At 46.3% G+C, this 14,580-nt stretch overlaps 2 protein-coding genes across 2 annotated transcripts; one reads left to right on the plus strand and one right to left on the minus strand.

Annotated features, from left to right (window-relative positions):
* Positions 1-1,251: 1,251 nt before the first annotated feature.
* ASPHD1 (aspartate beta-hydroxylase domain containing 1) lies at positions 1,252-2,471 on the plus strand. The gene is made up of 3 exons (XM_036739454.1): positions 1,252-1,987; positions 2,125-2,238; positions 2,362-2,471. The coding sequence occupies exons 1-3, from the start codon at positions 1,252-1,254 to the stop codon at positions 2,469-2,471; spliced, it is 960 nt and encodes a 319-aa protein (XP_036595349.1).
* Positions 2,472-2,996: 525 nt separating this feature from the next.
* Positions 2,997-8,087, minus strand: KCTD13 (potassium channel tetramerization domain containing 13). The gene is made up of 6 exons (XM_036739730.1): positions 7,635-8,087; positions 6,063-6,232; positions 4,871-4,960; positions 4,730-4,782; positions 4,323-4,518; positions 2,997-3,888 (listed from the first exon to the last, which is right to left on the minus strand). The coding sequence occupies exons 1-6, from the start codon at positions 7,909-7,911 to the stop codon at positions 3,652-3,654; spliced, it is 1,023 nt and encodes a 340-aa protein (XP_036595625.1). The 5' UTR covers positions 7,912-8,087; the 3' UTR covers positions 2,997-3,651.
* Between the last annotated feature and the right edge of the window lie 6,493 nt (positions 8,088-14,580).

Genomic DNA, 14,580 nt, shown 5'->3' on the forward strand with positions numbered 1-14,580 from the left:
ATGTCCCTTCTCGATTTTCTCAGGGAGTCCTTTCCCCATGATCCTTCAAACTAGATTCAGTCTGAGGCGTGTGTTGTCCTACGCTCATACAATGCTATCCTTGCCCACCCGCTTCTCTGCCTTCAAGGACTGGCCCCGCTGCTTCATAGCACACTTCCCGCGGTGGGTTTTAACCCGCACTGGGGTGCAGGCCTCTTTCAGCACCACCGACCCAAGGACAGCGCTCTGCCTTAGCCCCGCCCCTCGGCTCCAGACCCGGGGGCTCCCCGGCTTTCAAAGCTGATTGGCTGTGGCAGCCTCCACCTTCGCCTCTCGCCTGCAATCACTGGCGCTCAGGTGACTGTCCTGCGGGAAGCGGGGGCTGGAGCTGGGAGGGAGAAGAGTCACCTAGAGACAGACAGACAGAGGTGGCGCTGCCCCTGGAAGCTGACTAGATTGCCTCCCGCTGATTGTCACCGCCGCCCTTGCCCCACCAATCTGTGGGTCTCTCCCTACCCACTGGCTCCATGCCCCGCCCCTCCCTCCTCCTTTTCGCATTGCGGGCCGGCCGGACTCCGACGCAGCCACCTCAGAGCCCAACTTGACACCTTGCCAAGGAGGGGAGTCCAGCTCTGCCAGTCTTGCTTTCCAAACCTTCAGGGGTCACCCCTCCCCTGTCCCCAATCCGGGATACCAAAAGCTCCCCCGCCCCTCCTTTGCCTTGCCCCCTTCCCTCTGTTCTTTTCCTTCCTGATGCAAGAGTATCCCTGAGATGCGGCTGACTCTGGGGTGGGCCTGAAGTGATGGGTGCGGGGGTGGGAAGGGGGAGAAGGTGACGTCAGGGTGAATGGGAAAGGAGGGGGAGAGAGGAGAGGAGAAGAGAAAGGATAGAGCGGAGAAAAGGGGAGGGGAAAAGACTGGAGAGGCTACCAGGTGGGGAGGGACAGAAGAGAGGGAAGGAAGGAGAGGGTTGTGGAGGAAAGACTATAGCTGCTGCAGAGGATTAGGATCCATCTCAGGATCTGAGGGCTGCATGATGAGGTGGGACAGGAACTGCTGATGGAGGAAGAGAGAAATTGAAAAGGGGAAGAATCGTGGAGCCCAGAAACCCCAGAAAAAGGGGGCCAAGGAGATGTGATGGGGAATGAGGAAGACACCATGGAGTAAGGCCTGAGGTTGCCAGAGGAGAGAGCTGGTAGGGCAGAGGAGGAGGGAAACAGATTTGGGGAATGCCTGGGGCCTTTTGACTAGACTCCCCACCCAATTTCCACCATGCCCCCTTGGCCCCTACCCCTGGCCTGCCCAGCCCTCACTCTGATCCTTGGGGCCCTTACTTCCCTTTTCCTCTGGTACTGTTATCGACTGGGCTCCCAGGACACCCCAATCCCCGGGGCAGGGGGTGCTAGCAGAGGGGGTATTGGAGTTGGTAGAGGTTCTGAGGCTGGAGGTCAAGGACCAGGAATCACCAGGGAGCCTGGTGAAGGGCCTGGGGCAGAAGGCCTTGTGAGTCGGAGGCTTCGGGCCTATGCCCAGCGTTACTCCTGGGCCGGGATGGGGCGGGTGAGGCGGGCAGCTCAGGGCAGCAGCAGCCTTGGTGGAGGGCCAGGGATCCAACGCCCAGCTCTGCTCTTTTTGCCGGACCTTCCTTCTGCTCCATTTGTGCCCCGGGATGCTCAGCGACATGATGTGGAGCTCCTAGAGAGTAGTTTCCCTGCCATTCTTCGGGACTTTGGAACTGTTAGCTGGGATTTCTCAGGGACATCTTCTCCACCTCGGGGGTGGTCTCCTCCTTTGGCCCCTGGGTGCCATCAGTTCCTACTCTACAGGGCTGGTAGGTGCCAGCCAAATAACTGCCGACGTTGCCCAGGGGCATATCGGGCCCTCAGAGGGCTGAGAAGCTTTGTGAGTGCCAATTCTTTTGGCAATGCTGGCTTTTCTGTTCTTCTTCCTGGAGCCAGACTTGAGGGGCGCTGTGGACCCACCAATGCTCGTGTTCGTTGTCACTTAGGTAAGTAGTGGATCAAGAATACTCAAGTTTAACCCTGAGGTAAAATGGAAGATTATGGGTCTATTTGGGGAGTGATAGGAATGCCTGAATTGGGTAGAAAGGCCTCCTCTGACCTTTACCTGGGCCTTCTCCAACAGGCCTGAAGATTCCCCCTGGCTGTGAGTTAGTCGTTGGGGGCGAGCCCCAGTGCTGGTCTGAGGGACACTGCCTACTCGTGGATGATTCTTTCCTGCATACTGCAGCTCACAACGGTAACCAGGACACCAGAGCTCTGCAAAGAAGGGATTTGGGAGTCTAGAGGGGTGATTGGTCAAAACTGGAACTTAAGAACAAAACTGAATGATTTTAATCCTTTGCTTCCTTTTTGTCTCCAGGCTCTGCAGAAGATGGACCTCGTGTGGTCTTCATTGTTGACCTTTGGCATCCCAATGTAGCTGGGGCTGAGCGACAAGCTCTTGATTTTGTCTTTGCACCTGACCCATGAAGGGAAATTTGACACCCCTATAGAGTGTCCCAATCTCCTACCCATGAACCACTGACACAGTGAATTAGGCAGCTTGCTGTGATACGGTTTGCCTCTCACCTCTGGTGCTGCTTTGGGTGTCATAGATGGGACATGCAGAAGTGAGGAGTTGGCATATCCAAAAACTGAAATACAAATTTACAATACTCTTTAAATCCTGGCAGCATCCTTCTACAACACACAAGGGACACAAAGCTGGTTGAGGTTGGGTAGTTTCAGATGCAGTCTAATATAATGCAAAGAATACTACCCCTTTAGTGAGAAAACCCAGTTTCTAGGCTTGCTTCTGCCACTAAACTTTGGCTGTTGGGCAAATCATTTCATCTCCTGGTTCCAGCTTATGTCTCTGAAATGATAGGGTTGGACTAGATGACCTAAGTTCCTTTCAGCTCTACAAATAAGTGAAGCTTACCTACCCAGTGCAGAACTTGCTCCACCTCCATACCCAACAAAACAAACTCCAACCTGTCAAAGGTGAAATCTCTCTTCCAGTAACCAAGTCTATCCTTGCAATTCAACTTTATTTCAATAATTTAATAGAAAATAAAAATAAATAAGAAACAAGTAGGTAAGGAGGCCAGGCTGGGAAAGCCACAGGCCACTTCAGTACCAATCTAAGAAGGGACAAGGGCCAGGGACAGCATTGTAGGTTGTAAAATGTACAGGGGTAAAGGAATAGGCTTGGAATGTAGCAGATGGTTAAGGTCATGAGAAAAGCTTTGGCACATAATACATACTAAAAGGAAGTGAAAACATGGGCAGAACCATAATCCAAAACATGCACCTGTGATGGATGCAAAGATAGGGGAATGTAAGAACTAGAGGTAGGGAGAAGGTAGAGTAAGTGAGAACACCACATCCAAGCAGTTTGGAGGCAAAGATAACAAATGTGACGTTTTGGGAAGCATTACAGTATGTGCCTTGGAATGTACCATGTTGTTGATGGGCTTGGAGGAATAAGGAAGATAAAAGGGGCTAAACGTATTGTACCATAAATCTGAAATACCAAGTGGAAAGAGGAAACCCACGACTTGACCAGCAAAGCCGGGGCAGAAGTCATGGGAAGGGAGAGAATGGAAGCGTTAAGGTGGTGGGAACAACACGAGGGGAGAACAAATTCAAGGGCAGAGTGGGTGAAAGGTCAGTCCTTGAAGACAGCCTGCTGGCCATGGGGTCGCTCATCATGAGTAATGTGTCGTCTGACATGGATCCTTCGGACTCGATGCTCTCGTCCATCTTCATCTTCTCCCCGCCCAGCCCCCCCTCCTCCAGCAGCACCCCCAGTGGCCTCTAGGAGAGCAGGATCAGGCCCCCGGGGTGTCTCATAGATCAGAATGTTCAATGTTTCTTCAAAGATCCTTGCCTCTGGGAATTCAACCTGTAAGGAGGTAGATGCCAAGGTTGGCAACAGTTTGTCCGATCTATGAGCAGTTTCCATCTCATCAAAAGCAGGGGAGGAAGGGGTGGGGAGAAAGCTAAGAGGAAAGAGATTGAGAGAGAGGAAGAGGAAGGAAGGAGGGAAAGATGGTGAGCGGGAAAGATGGAGGGGGGGAGAGGAGGAGGGAGGGGGAAGAGAAAGGAAAAGAGGGAGGAAGCGAGGGGGAAGGGGGAGAGAGAGGGAAAGAGAGGAGAAAGAGGGAGGGAGAGAAAAAGTGAGAGGGGTAGGGCAGCTCCACTCCTAAAGACACCTTGTTTTTAATCAACTGTTTCCTCCTTCCCTAAGCACACAGATGCCCGTTACATTACTTCCTTAATAGCTGAGAGTGCTAAAGTGGACCTCTCCCACCCTCGAACCCCAGGCTCATCCCTGACCTTAGTTTGCTTCTTCTCGGTGGCATAAACAATGGAGGTACAGCAGACTTCGGCAATCTTTCGGCCCTGTCCATAAAAAGACCAGCAGCAGATCTCATCACCCAGCACATCTTTGAGAAAGAGCAGCCGCCCATGGAAGCGCAATGCCAGCTTGTCGAACAGCTCAATGTTTTTTAGTAGGTTGTCGTCCGACGTGCTGGGGGATTGGAAAGGTGGGTAGCAAAAGGCAGTGAGATTGAAGCACCCAAACCAAATGACTTTAGCTCATCAAACTCAAATTAGAGTTCTGGGTATTGGGAGTGGGGATAGAAAGGAGACAGGAACTTGGGGAATAAGGCTATGGCCCGTTAAGGAAGAGAACAGGGTTGAGAACTGAAGGGCCGGGCCAGCCCAGGGCTCCCCCTCACCTGGTGTAGGAATATTTGTTGTTACTTCGATTGTGCAGCAGCTTCACCACTGGCTGAGGGGGAAGAAAGAAAGGACAGAAGGAGAAAAGGGTCAGACTGAGTTCAGAAAAGCCAACCCTTCCCAAGATGCTGGTGTCTCACCTTAGAGGTGCTAGCCAGAAGCTGCTGCTCTTCCCGTGGAGATGTCACCATGGGAATAAGGCAGAGTGGGGAAAGGCTCTCACTCTTTTGCTGGAGAAAGAGAAAGGAAGTTAGCTGCCACTTGACAAGGGAGAGGAGATGGGGAGAATGGTAAGAACAACTGGGGCTTGAGAATCAAGCATGAAGCCCAACCACCACTACTTTTCTTTTCTCTATCACTCAGGGCTAGAACGTTTTTCAGAGCCTCACACCTATCAGTAAACACAACAGTGGAGAAGGGGCTCTGAGAAGATAAATCAGAGCATGAGATGCAATGGAAAGGACACTGGGATATAATCCTGGCTCTGCCACTTGCTGCTGTATGAACTAGTGCAAGCGACTTTACCTACCTCTCAGTATACTTCCTCATCTGTGAAAGGAAGAAAAGAAGGAGCCTGACTACTGCACAGGACTATTTTGCATTATACATGAACTTTTGAACCTGCTATAAAAATACAGACTGTCTCTTAGTGCTATTTTAAGTGTTCTTAAAACAGCACTAAAACACCTTGTATATTATTACAGAATGAAAAGCAATATGGTATACTGGAAAAGACAAGATACTGGGAGTTAGGAGACCAGACTTCATGTTCTGACTCTGACACTAGATGTGTGATCAAGGGCAAAATCACTTTACTTTCCTGAGCCTCAGTTTTCTCAACTTTTACACTACTTACTTCACAGTCTTTTTTTGGAGCGGGGGTGGGGGGGAGGTGATGCTTTGTAACCCTTAGAAGTATTATATAAATATGAATAAATGTATTATATTAATATAAATGTGCCAGAGCTGGAAGGGACATTTGAACTAATTTCATTTATTCATTTTGCAAGAAACTGAGATCCATAGAGGTTAAAAAGCTAGCTAGTGTGGACATGGAGCCAGGATGGGAACATAGTGTTCCCAAAAGAGTAGCCCAGAGAGGAAAACCCCCGGACTCCCTTGTTCACATACCACTCCCTGCAGTTTATTTTCGCAAGTCAATTCTACCCATTCCATTTTGGTTACTACTTCAGATAATGTGAGATAGGAAGCAAATGAGGGATGGAATAGTGTGGGAAGGAACAGGCTAGAGACAAAGGAGTTTCCTTCTGTGTCCTTCAAAAGGTCAACAAAAAGATACAGGGAAAAAGTTGGAAGGGCATGTGGTCTCACCTGTAGAGCCATCTGGCAATCTTCAGCTAGCCCCTGCACCAAGTAGTACCGTGCCTCACCCAACAGCTCACCCAGCTCCCGAGGGCCCTCTGGAAGAGGCACTGACCCATCCCGAAGGTAGTTCAGGATTGTCCCAAAATGACGCCCACTCCTGTCGATCAGCACCCAACCTGGGAGAAGGAAGGGGGCAGAGGAAGAGAGAAATTCTTCCTGTGACTTCTAGCATTTCCATGCCTAAGAAATATAAATCCTTTCCCAACAAAACAAAACTTTCTCTAGAGGGCATTTATCATTGTCCTAAGTCTACACTACAGACCATTAATACTTGAAGAAAAAACTTGGTAATTTTTTTTTGTCGATGATAATGATTCTTCCAAACTATTATCAGCTTCACAGACCTCACTTTTTGATGGAGGCTGGTATCTAACCCAAAAGGTTAAAATATTCAGGATACTCATTCCCTGTCCTGTTACCAGCGGTAAAGTAACCACTGAGCTAAGCACAAATTCTTCCTACTTTGGCAAGACTTTGTGTCTACATTACCCAAACTCCCCAACTCTTTGATATATTTCTTCAATGTGTATCCTCCCCCTTTTCCTTTGGTGGGATCAGGTGCACAGCAAAGCCTACCACCCCCACCTCCCAAATCCTGCGCTTCTATAGGAACAAAGGCATAATCCTGTCCCTTGGCTGCATATGGAACAGCTGCTTTTATTCCTTATTCAATACTAATTTTCCCCTCCCCCAACAGCAGGGTTGTGGCATTCCTACTACTCCACTTTCCACCCCCAACAAATACATCTACTAGCAGCTGTCTTCCCTTTCATTCTTGCAATGTAGGATTCACCCCTGCCTCTTGAGAGAAGCAAGCAATACCAATGGTCCCCATACCACACTGAGGTTGGGACCAAACATGCTTTTAATTTTGCATTCCTGCCAGAGAGGAAAACCCTACACAGTTGGCCATCTGTCTCTCCAGTAACAATAATCTCCATGCCTAGCAAATATAACTCCTTCCCTCCAAGAGACTGCCCTCTACCTAGAGGGCATTGTCCTAAGGGTATACCATTACTACTACTACTAAGAAAAGCCTAGGTAATTTTTTGTTAATGATGATGACTCCTCCTTACTCTAATCAGCTCCAAAGGATGGCAGACGTAACTTTGCAAACCCTGAATACCTTTCCCATTTTTTGTTTCTGACAGTGTTGAGGCTAGCCCACAATCTCCATCCATCTAATCAATAAATATTCAAAGGACCAGAGGTTTTTAGAGAAAAGAAGATTTTGAGGTCATCTGGCCTAACACTGTACAGATGAGGAAAGCGAGGCCCCAACGGGCTAAGTGACTCCTTCCAAGCCACACAGACTAGCTGGAGAGCCTGCAATCGAACCCATTTCTTCTGATTCCTATAGCACTTGACTTTCCACTACGCCAAGCAGCTTTTCGGAGAGCACCCATTATGGGCCGGACTCAGTCCCGGAGTGCCCCAAGGTGCTTTCTGACCCGCAGGTCGGCCGCACTCACATCTGCCCTGAGCGCCCTGCCCTGCCCCGGCCCCAAGCCCGGGTACCTTCGGAGTCTGTGAGCACCTCCATTCGGCCACTGAACATAGCTTTGAGCATGGTGTCCTGCTTGGTCAGGGTCTGCAGCGTGGTGTAGTGCAGCGAGCCCCCCACGTTCAGCTTCACATACTTGCTACTCGGACTCAGCGGCTTGAGATCATAGGCTGCGCCCCCGCCTGCGGCCCCGGGGGGGGGAGGTGTGGGCGGCAGCGACGGGCCCGGGGGCTCGGGACCACCAGGGGAGGGGGCTGCCGGGGATCCCGCACCCGTGGCCTCGGCCGACATTCTGGCCACTCCCGCCCGAGGAGGCGGCGGCGGCGGCAGAAGCAAAATCACTCCGGTCCAGGCCCCAGGACACTCCCCCGCTCCCGGGACCCCAGTCCTAGCCGCAATCTCGGACCCTGGTCCTCAGACCCCGCCCCTCTCCGCGAGCCCTTCAATTCCCCACCCCGCCTCCCCCCGCCCCTACCCCCTCCCCCTCCCTCCCGCCCACCCCGCAATCCCCCCGCCCCAACTCGGCTCTATTCAGCACCCCGACTGCTCCGCCGCCCCATCTCGGCAGCGCTGCCCGGAAGTTAGGCGCTGACCCAATCCACGCAAACGCACTGCGACTTCCCTAGGACAGAGGAGGAAGAAGGAAGGGAAGCATGCGCACTGGCGGCCGGAGCGGTTTGACTCTCGAGCGCCCCCTCCAGAGAGCCCTTGGTATTCCCGGCGCCCTAGGGGAAGGAGGTCGCGTCGGGGCACGCGGGGATCGTGGGGGAGGGACTGGTAAACTTTGTCTTAGCTTTCCCGAAGAACTTAATGTAACGAAGCCCATTAAAAACAAAACAAAGCAAATAACAACAGAAACCTCACTGTACCCCCAGGCAAGCACATTTATTTTATTCAAATAAAAAAGTATTACATTTTTATAACAGCAAATTAACATAAATCTCAAACATAAAGTAAGATACTTGTTTATTTTGATAAAGATCTTGTTAAAGTTTCATATTTACGACTTTTTAAATAATCATAATAATATTATTCACGTGAGGGTAGACTTGTTTTGGGTGCAGTTTCCCCAAACTAGATGTCATTGAGTTAATGGCTACTATTTATTAATCGAGATGGGAACTTTGTCGTTGAAACAGCCGCATCAGAAAAACCTCTCATAAGAATAAGATGTTAAGAACCAGGAATTTTTTTTAAAAAATGTATTTTTTTTTTGTCTGATACACAGAACCATTCATTCACCCATAGCCAAATATCAAAGGTTGTCAGGTTCAAACATTTATGGAAGTTGTATTCCAAAGTGCACAATGATTTTAGCTACTTCTTCCTGCCTCCCCAGAGAGAGTTGTTGCCCCATAGTTTGGAAAACTGCAGTAAGGGAAAACTGTAACTTTGTCCTTAATGAGTGAACTCCACCCACAACTTCCTTAGCCACAGTTAATATTGTTTCTAAATAATATGCATTCCTATAAAGCAGTCCTTGAACTGAGATAAAAGTGACCCACAAAGATTTTTGCTAGGATAGACAAATGTTTGTAGAGAATGAAAGGATTTGGGGGGGGGAGGGTTTTTTTTAAACTTTAAACACCCTAAATAATCTTTCCATACACACAGTAGAACACAAAATGATTCTGTGTGAAATGGTGAATCTATTTCATATCGACTACTTTTTTTAAAGTATGTAGTAAATTATACTTATTACTTTCAAAGCTGTTCTGCTCTTCTGTGCTTCCTTCTGTACTCTGCATTTTCTAAATACTGCTTCAATTGCCTTGGGGGGGGGAGGGCAACACTATTTTTAATCTATCTTCTACTCTAAAGCCCATTCATAAAAACTAAAAGAAAGAATACAAATTAGCATAGACGAGCAAAATAAATTCACTCAGTTATCATGTCTCTTTCTGCACCTTGTATCCATCACTTCTCCATCAGGAAATGGGTAACGTGTTTCTTCATAGGTCCTCTGGAGCAATGGTTGGCCATTGCATTGATCAGTGTTCTTAAGTCTTTCCACATTGCTATTCTTTACCATGTTACTGTCCTCTTGTAAACTGTTCTGGTTCTGCTCACTTCACTCTGCATCAGTTTATTTTACCCAGAATTCTCTGAATCATCTCTTTCATAATTTCTTATGGTGCAATAACATTCCATTACATTCATATGCCACAACTTGTTTTTTTTTTTTACATCCAAGGGTAAGAGGCAATCTAAGGCACTCCCTTAGCTTTTTATTTTTTTCTTTTTATTCCTCTTCTTCCTCTTTCAGGATCCAACAATTTGTTTTATTTGGCTCTGGTATTATACTTCCTCTTAACTCCCCATCCTTATTATCCCTACTTGTTTCCCTGTTGAGTTTGGTATTCCTACACCAAACTCTTGGTGTATATGTACATGTTCAACCCTTCTTTGTCCAGTTCAAATAAAAGTTCACCAGATGCCTGTTGCCCTACCCCTTCCTCCATGTTTGTAGATTCTTCTTCTAATGCACCCCAATGAAGAGAAATGGCGAGTTCTACCTCATTTTTCCTCCTTCCTACACTGGGATATTCCTCTTTCCCTCCTCTCCTTTCTTTCTCCTCTTTAAAACCTCAGAACAGAACCAATTGATCCCCAGGACCTGTTTTTTCTTAACTCCCTTAATTTCCTTTGAAAACTCTAAGGTTCTGAAAGGAAACTAATGTCTTCTTCTCCAGTTAAAATGTTAGCCCTATATCATCATACAGCACCTTCTAATTGCATAAGTACATTTACCTTTCTAGGTTCTTCTTGACCAGGGGTGGGGAACCTTCGTCCTAGAGGCCATATGTGGCCTTCTAGGTCCTTGGGTGCAGCCTTTTGACTGAGTCCAAGTTTTACAGAACAAATCCTTTTATTAAGGAGATTTGTTCTACGAAGTTTGGATTCAGTCAAAGGGTCACACCTGAGTACTTAGAAGGCCACATGTGGGCCCAAGGCAACAGATTCCCCACCTCCGAGTCTTGACTCATATATGCGGTTTAAAATTCCTGTTCAGCTCTGGTCTTTTCATCAGAAATGCCTCAAAGTCCTCTGTTCCATTAAAGATTCATTTTTTTTTTCCCCGCTCAGTTTCACTAAGTAAGTTATTCTTGGTTGTAAGCCTATATCTCAACTTTGCCTTTTATTGCTCTTACCAAAGGGGAAATCCTCCAAAGTCTCTATTTTGGCAAGCTGGAAATCAGGGATATGCTGGAGATATTGACTCCCTCTATATGTTAACTCCTTCCCAAAGTCTTTTGCTCCTTCCAGGGGCCCCTCCCAGAAGAGGCCTTTGGATCAGTGTGTGTCTTCTCTCAGAGACAGAAGTCAAATGAACTCACCTCTCCTAAGCTCAGGTTTGAACCTCATGTCTCATATGCAAAACACTTCAGAGAAAAATTCTATTCAGCAATGGGGAAATTAAAACCCCAAGAGGTTAGGGGACCTGTCTCAAGGTCACATAGCTCTCCAATTCTCAGTCTAGTGCTCTTACGTTCTGTCTCAATTTATTCAATAAAACTTCCATTTTGCATTTGCTATATGCACAACTCTGTCTAAAGCACTATGGGAAACACTTCTGTTAAGTATTCAATCTTTGTATCTCCCTGAGAGCTTAGCACTGTGCTATACAAACAGAAAGCGCGTAATAAGGTAAGACACAATCTTGAAATATAGTTTGGTATAATAGAAAGAGTGCTGGATTTTGGTCCAAATCCCAACTTCTAAATTTCCTGGTTGTGTGACCTCTGACAAGTAATTTAACTTCTCTGAATCTCAGTTTCTTCATCTATAAATTAGTGACAATATTTACACTGTTTGCCATGTACTTAACAAGATAAGGATAAAGATGCGTATACTTTAAAGTATTAGATAGATGTCAACTATGATGAATGAATGTATGAAAAATTCAATCCCACTCCTTGTGAAGCTTGGAAGTCAGGTAGTAAGGTTTAAGTGTCGTACCTGAATTATAGTAGAAGGCACAATGTGATATGTACTAGAAAAAAAAAAGGTACAAGCAATTTTACATGTGTAATTGGGGAGAAAGAGGAAGAAGGCAGAGAGCCCAAGAAGACAGCATGATGATGCTCAAGCCAGCATGCTCAATTTTGAATTAGAGGATCTGAGTTCAAATTCTTACTCTGCTACTAAATACCTCTGTGGTGTTGTGAAAATTGTTTAACCACTCCAAGCCTCAGTTTCTTTAACTGTAAAATGAGGAGAATTGAGCTAGATGACCTCGAAGATCCCTTCCATCTCTAAATCTATATTCCTATGACAAAAAAATTTGTGAAGGTTTCCATATCTTTCCATAGTTATGGTTCCCTAAGCTGAGCTTCAGAGTAGAATGCATCATCAAAACCTATAGCCTTCTTTGAGGCTCAGTTAAGGTGCTACCTCCCCCAAAAGTCTTCTGTCATCACACCAGTTGTCGTGTTCTCTCCCATCAAATGTAACTCTCTACTGAAGCAGCCTCCAGCTGCTCAGCATTGGCTGTCTTACCATCCACTTTTCTGGATCTTAGGTACCCGAGGGAGCTGAAAGTATAGAGTTGGAATATCAAGGTGGGAAACAGGGGTCTGTCTGCCAGCAGTGCATAAGTGGAGTAGTTGTCAGGGGCTGCAAGTTGGTCATATTCAAGCATGATTTTTTAAAGAGTTGGATAGACTTTGGCTCTCTTTTTGGCTTGTGTTGTGCACTGATTTCATGATGGGAAGAGATGTGGAGAAGTAAAGAGTCCATTCTTCCCCTACCCCTTGAAGTGTGCACAGATATTTCCTGCTTCCTTCAGTTATATGTGATTGAACATAGTGGGCATAAAAAGGGGGTAATATTTTGTGTCTCTTTCTCACTTTCTAGTACCAGATTTTCACAGGGTTGGTACCATAAACCCCAAAATACATATTTCCTTGGCTGGGGAGATGAGCAAAGACTGATTCATATTACTCACAGTAATAGTCCAAACCACTCCCTCTCTATGGAGTCCCTTTCTGGACCATAGTGGGGTGCTACATTCCTCATTGAGGTTTGGATTTTGTAACATGGCACCCTTTGCTGCCATTATTTCATAGCAAAAAAAAGACTTCCTTCTCTATGCCTCACTAAAATAATACCTTACCAAAGTCACATTTGTACACACTCCAAGGGGGAGAAGGAAGGGTGGGCCCATTAAAAGTAGATAGTACCAGATGGGTACCTCAGAAGAGTTTCCCTGAGCATGGAAGTCAAGAATGGGGGGTGAGGGGAGTGGAAACTGAATGTCCTCTGGGTTCCAGTTCATCAGCCAACTGGAGGACTCCTCAGTCACACATTGTCAGAAGGGATCAGGCAAAAAAAAAAAATCTGCACATTTGCTGTACCTCAGGAGCAAGCAGAAATAATTGTGCATGTTCTAAGGGGGAGGAGGGAAAGAAAAGCCCATTACAAGGAGGGAGTGCCAGAAGGTTCTCTCAAGGGAGTTTTCCTGAGGCTAAGGTGCTGCACCCTGGATTCAGTTGGTTGGTAACCAGTAGTTAAGTTGTAGTCCCTCTGGGAACAACACTATGAGCTGGAGTCAATGGTCATCACCAGAAAGGAAAGGAGATGGGTGAACTAGAGCATGGTAAACTTTGGGCTTTCCACCTCTACCATGATCTCCGAGGCCAAGAATGCTTGATAGCACTTGGTAGTAACAAAAGGCTTTTGTAAGAACCTGTCCCTATGATGAAAGATGGGTAGGATCCAGAAGATATGTTGGAAGAACTAGAGATTCAGATTCTACCACCAGAAATAGCTACTCAAGGCCTTTTGGATCTTAGCAGGGTAATATTGAGCGATATTCCTAAAACACAATCTGATCATTTCACTCCCCTACTCAATAAAGTCCAGTGGTTCCCAGTTATTTCTGGAATCAAATATAAACTCCTCTGCTTAGCCTTTAAAACTCTTCACAACCTGGCACCATCTCACCATTCCAAACTTCTTAACCATTACTCCTTTCCATTTACTCTAGAATCCAATTATATTACTGTCCTTCCTACTCCTCACATACCATGTCTCTATGTCTTTCTACTGGCAGTCTCCTATGCCTGGAATATACTTCTTAGAATCCTTGGTTTCCTTTAAGACTCAACTCAAGTGCCTATGCCTGGATGCCCCAATTGCCTTCTCCTCCAAGATTACTTCAGTTTCCTCCTTTGTAAAATAAAGATAAATACACTTATACGAAACTATTTCAGTGTTCTTGTGATGACAAAATAAGGCAATCACCATCAAATGGTTTTGTAAAGCCTTAAATGAAATGTAAACAAATGTATGTAAACCATTGCATCTGCTTTGTGTGAGTTTCATACACACACACACACATGCTTATGAAGACAGAGATCCCGTTTTATCTAAACTTTGTAGGTCCCCTATCCCACAGCAAATCATTTAATTCAACAAACATTTACTAATGACCTATGCAGGGTAGGGGAGGGAGGTATACAAAATTTGGATATGATTTGGTCTTTTCTTTAATGAAGCTTACACTCAGAGCTGAAGCTAGGGAGGTAGTGATGAGTCTGGGCCTAGAGTCTAGCTTAGGGATAGAGGTTTGTTGTTGGGGTTTTTTTTGAGAGTAGGTGTCCCTATTTCACTTAGGCTAGAAGTGTGGGGCCTCACACACAACTCAATCCCAATACTGACCAGCACCAAAGCTTTAACCTGCTCTATGTTTCCCAATTGGGTCAATTTGTCCCTCTTCAGAGTCTGGTAGCATTCCCCTCCTGGGTTTCTGGGCTTTCAGTATTATTTTTATATGTGTGTGTATATGTGTGTGTGTGTCTGTGTGTGTCTGTGTATGTATATATGTATATAGATGCATATATAATACAAAATAAAAATAAATACCATCTTCTCCACAAAGCTATCCTTGACTTTTCCCCAGCCAGAATCAATGTGTGTGTGTTTACATACATGTCTATATATGCATATACATACACG

Source organism: Trichosurus vulpecula, chromosome 9, assembly GCF_011100635.1.
Source record: "Trichosurus vulpecula isolate mTriVul1 chromosome 9, mTriVul1.pri, whole genome shotgun sequence".
Classification (NCBI taxonomy): domain Eukaryota; kingdom Metazoa; phylum Chordata; class Mammalia; order Diprotodontia; family Phalangeridae; genus Trichosurus; species Trichosurus vulpecula.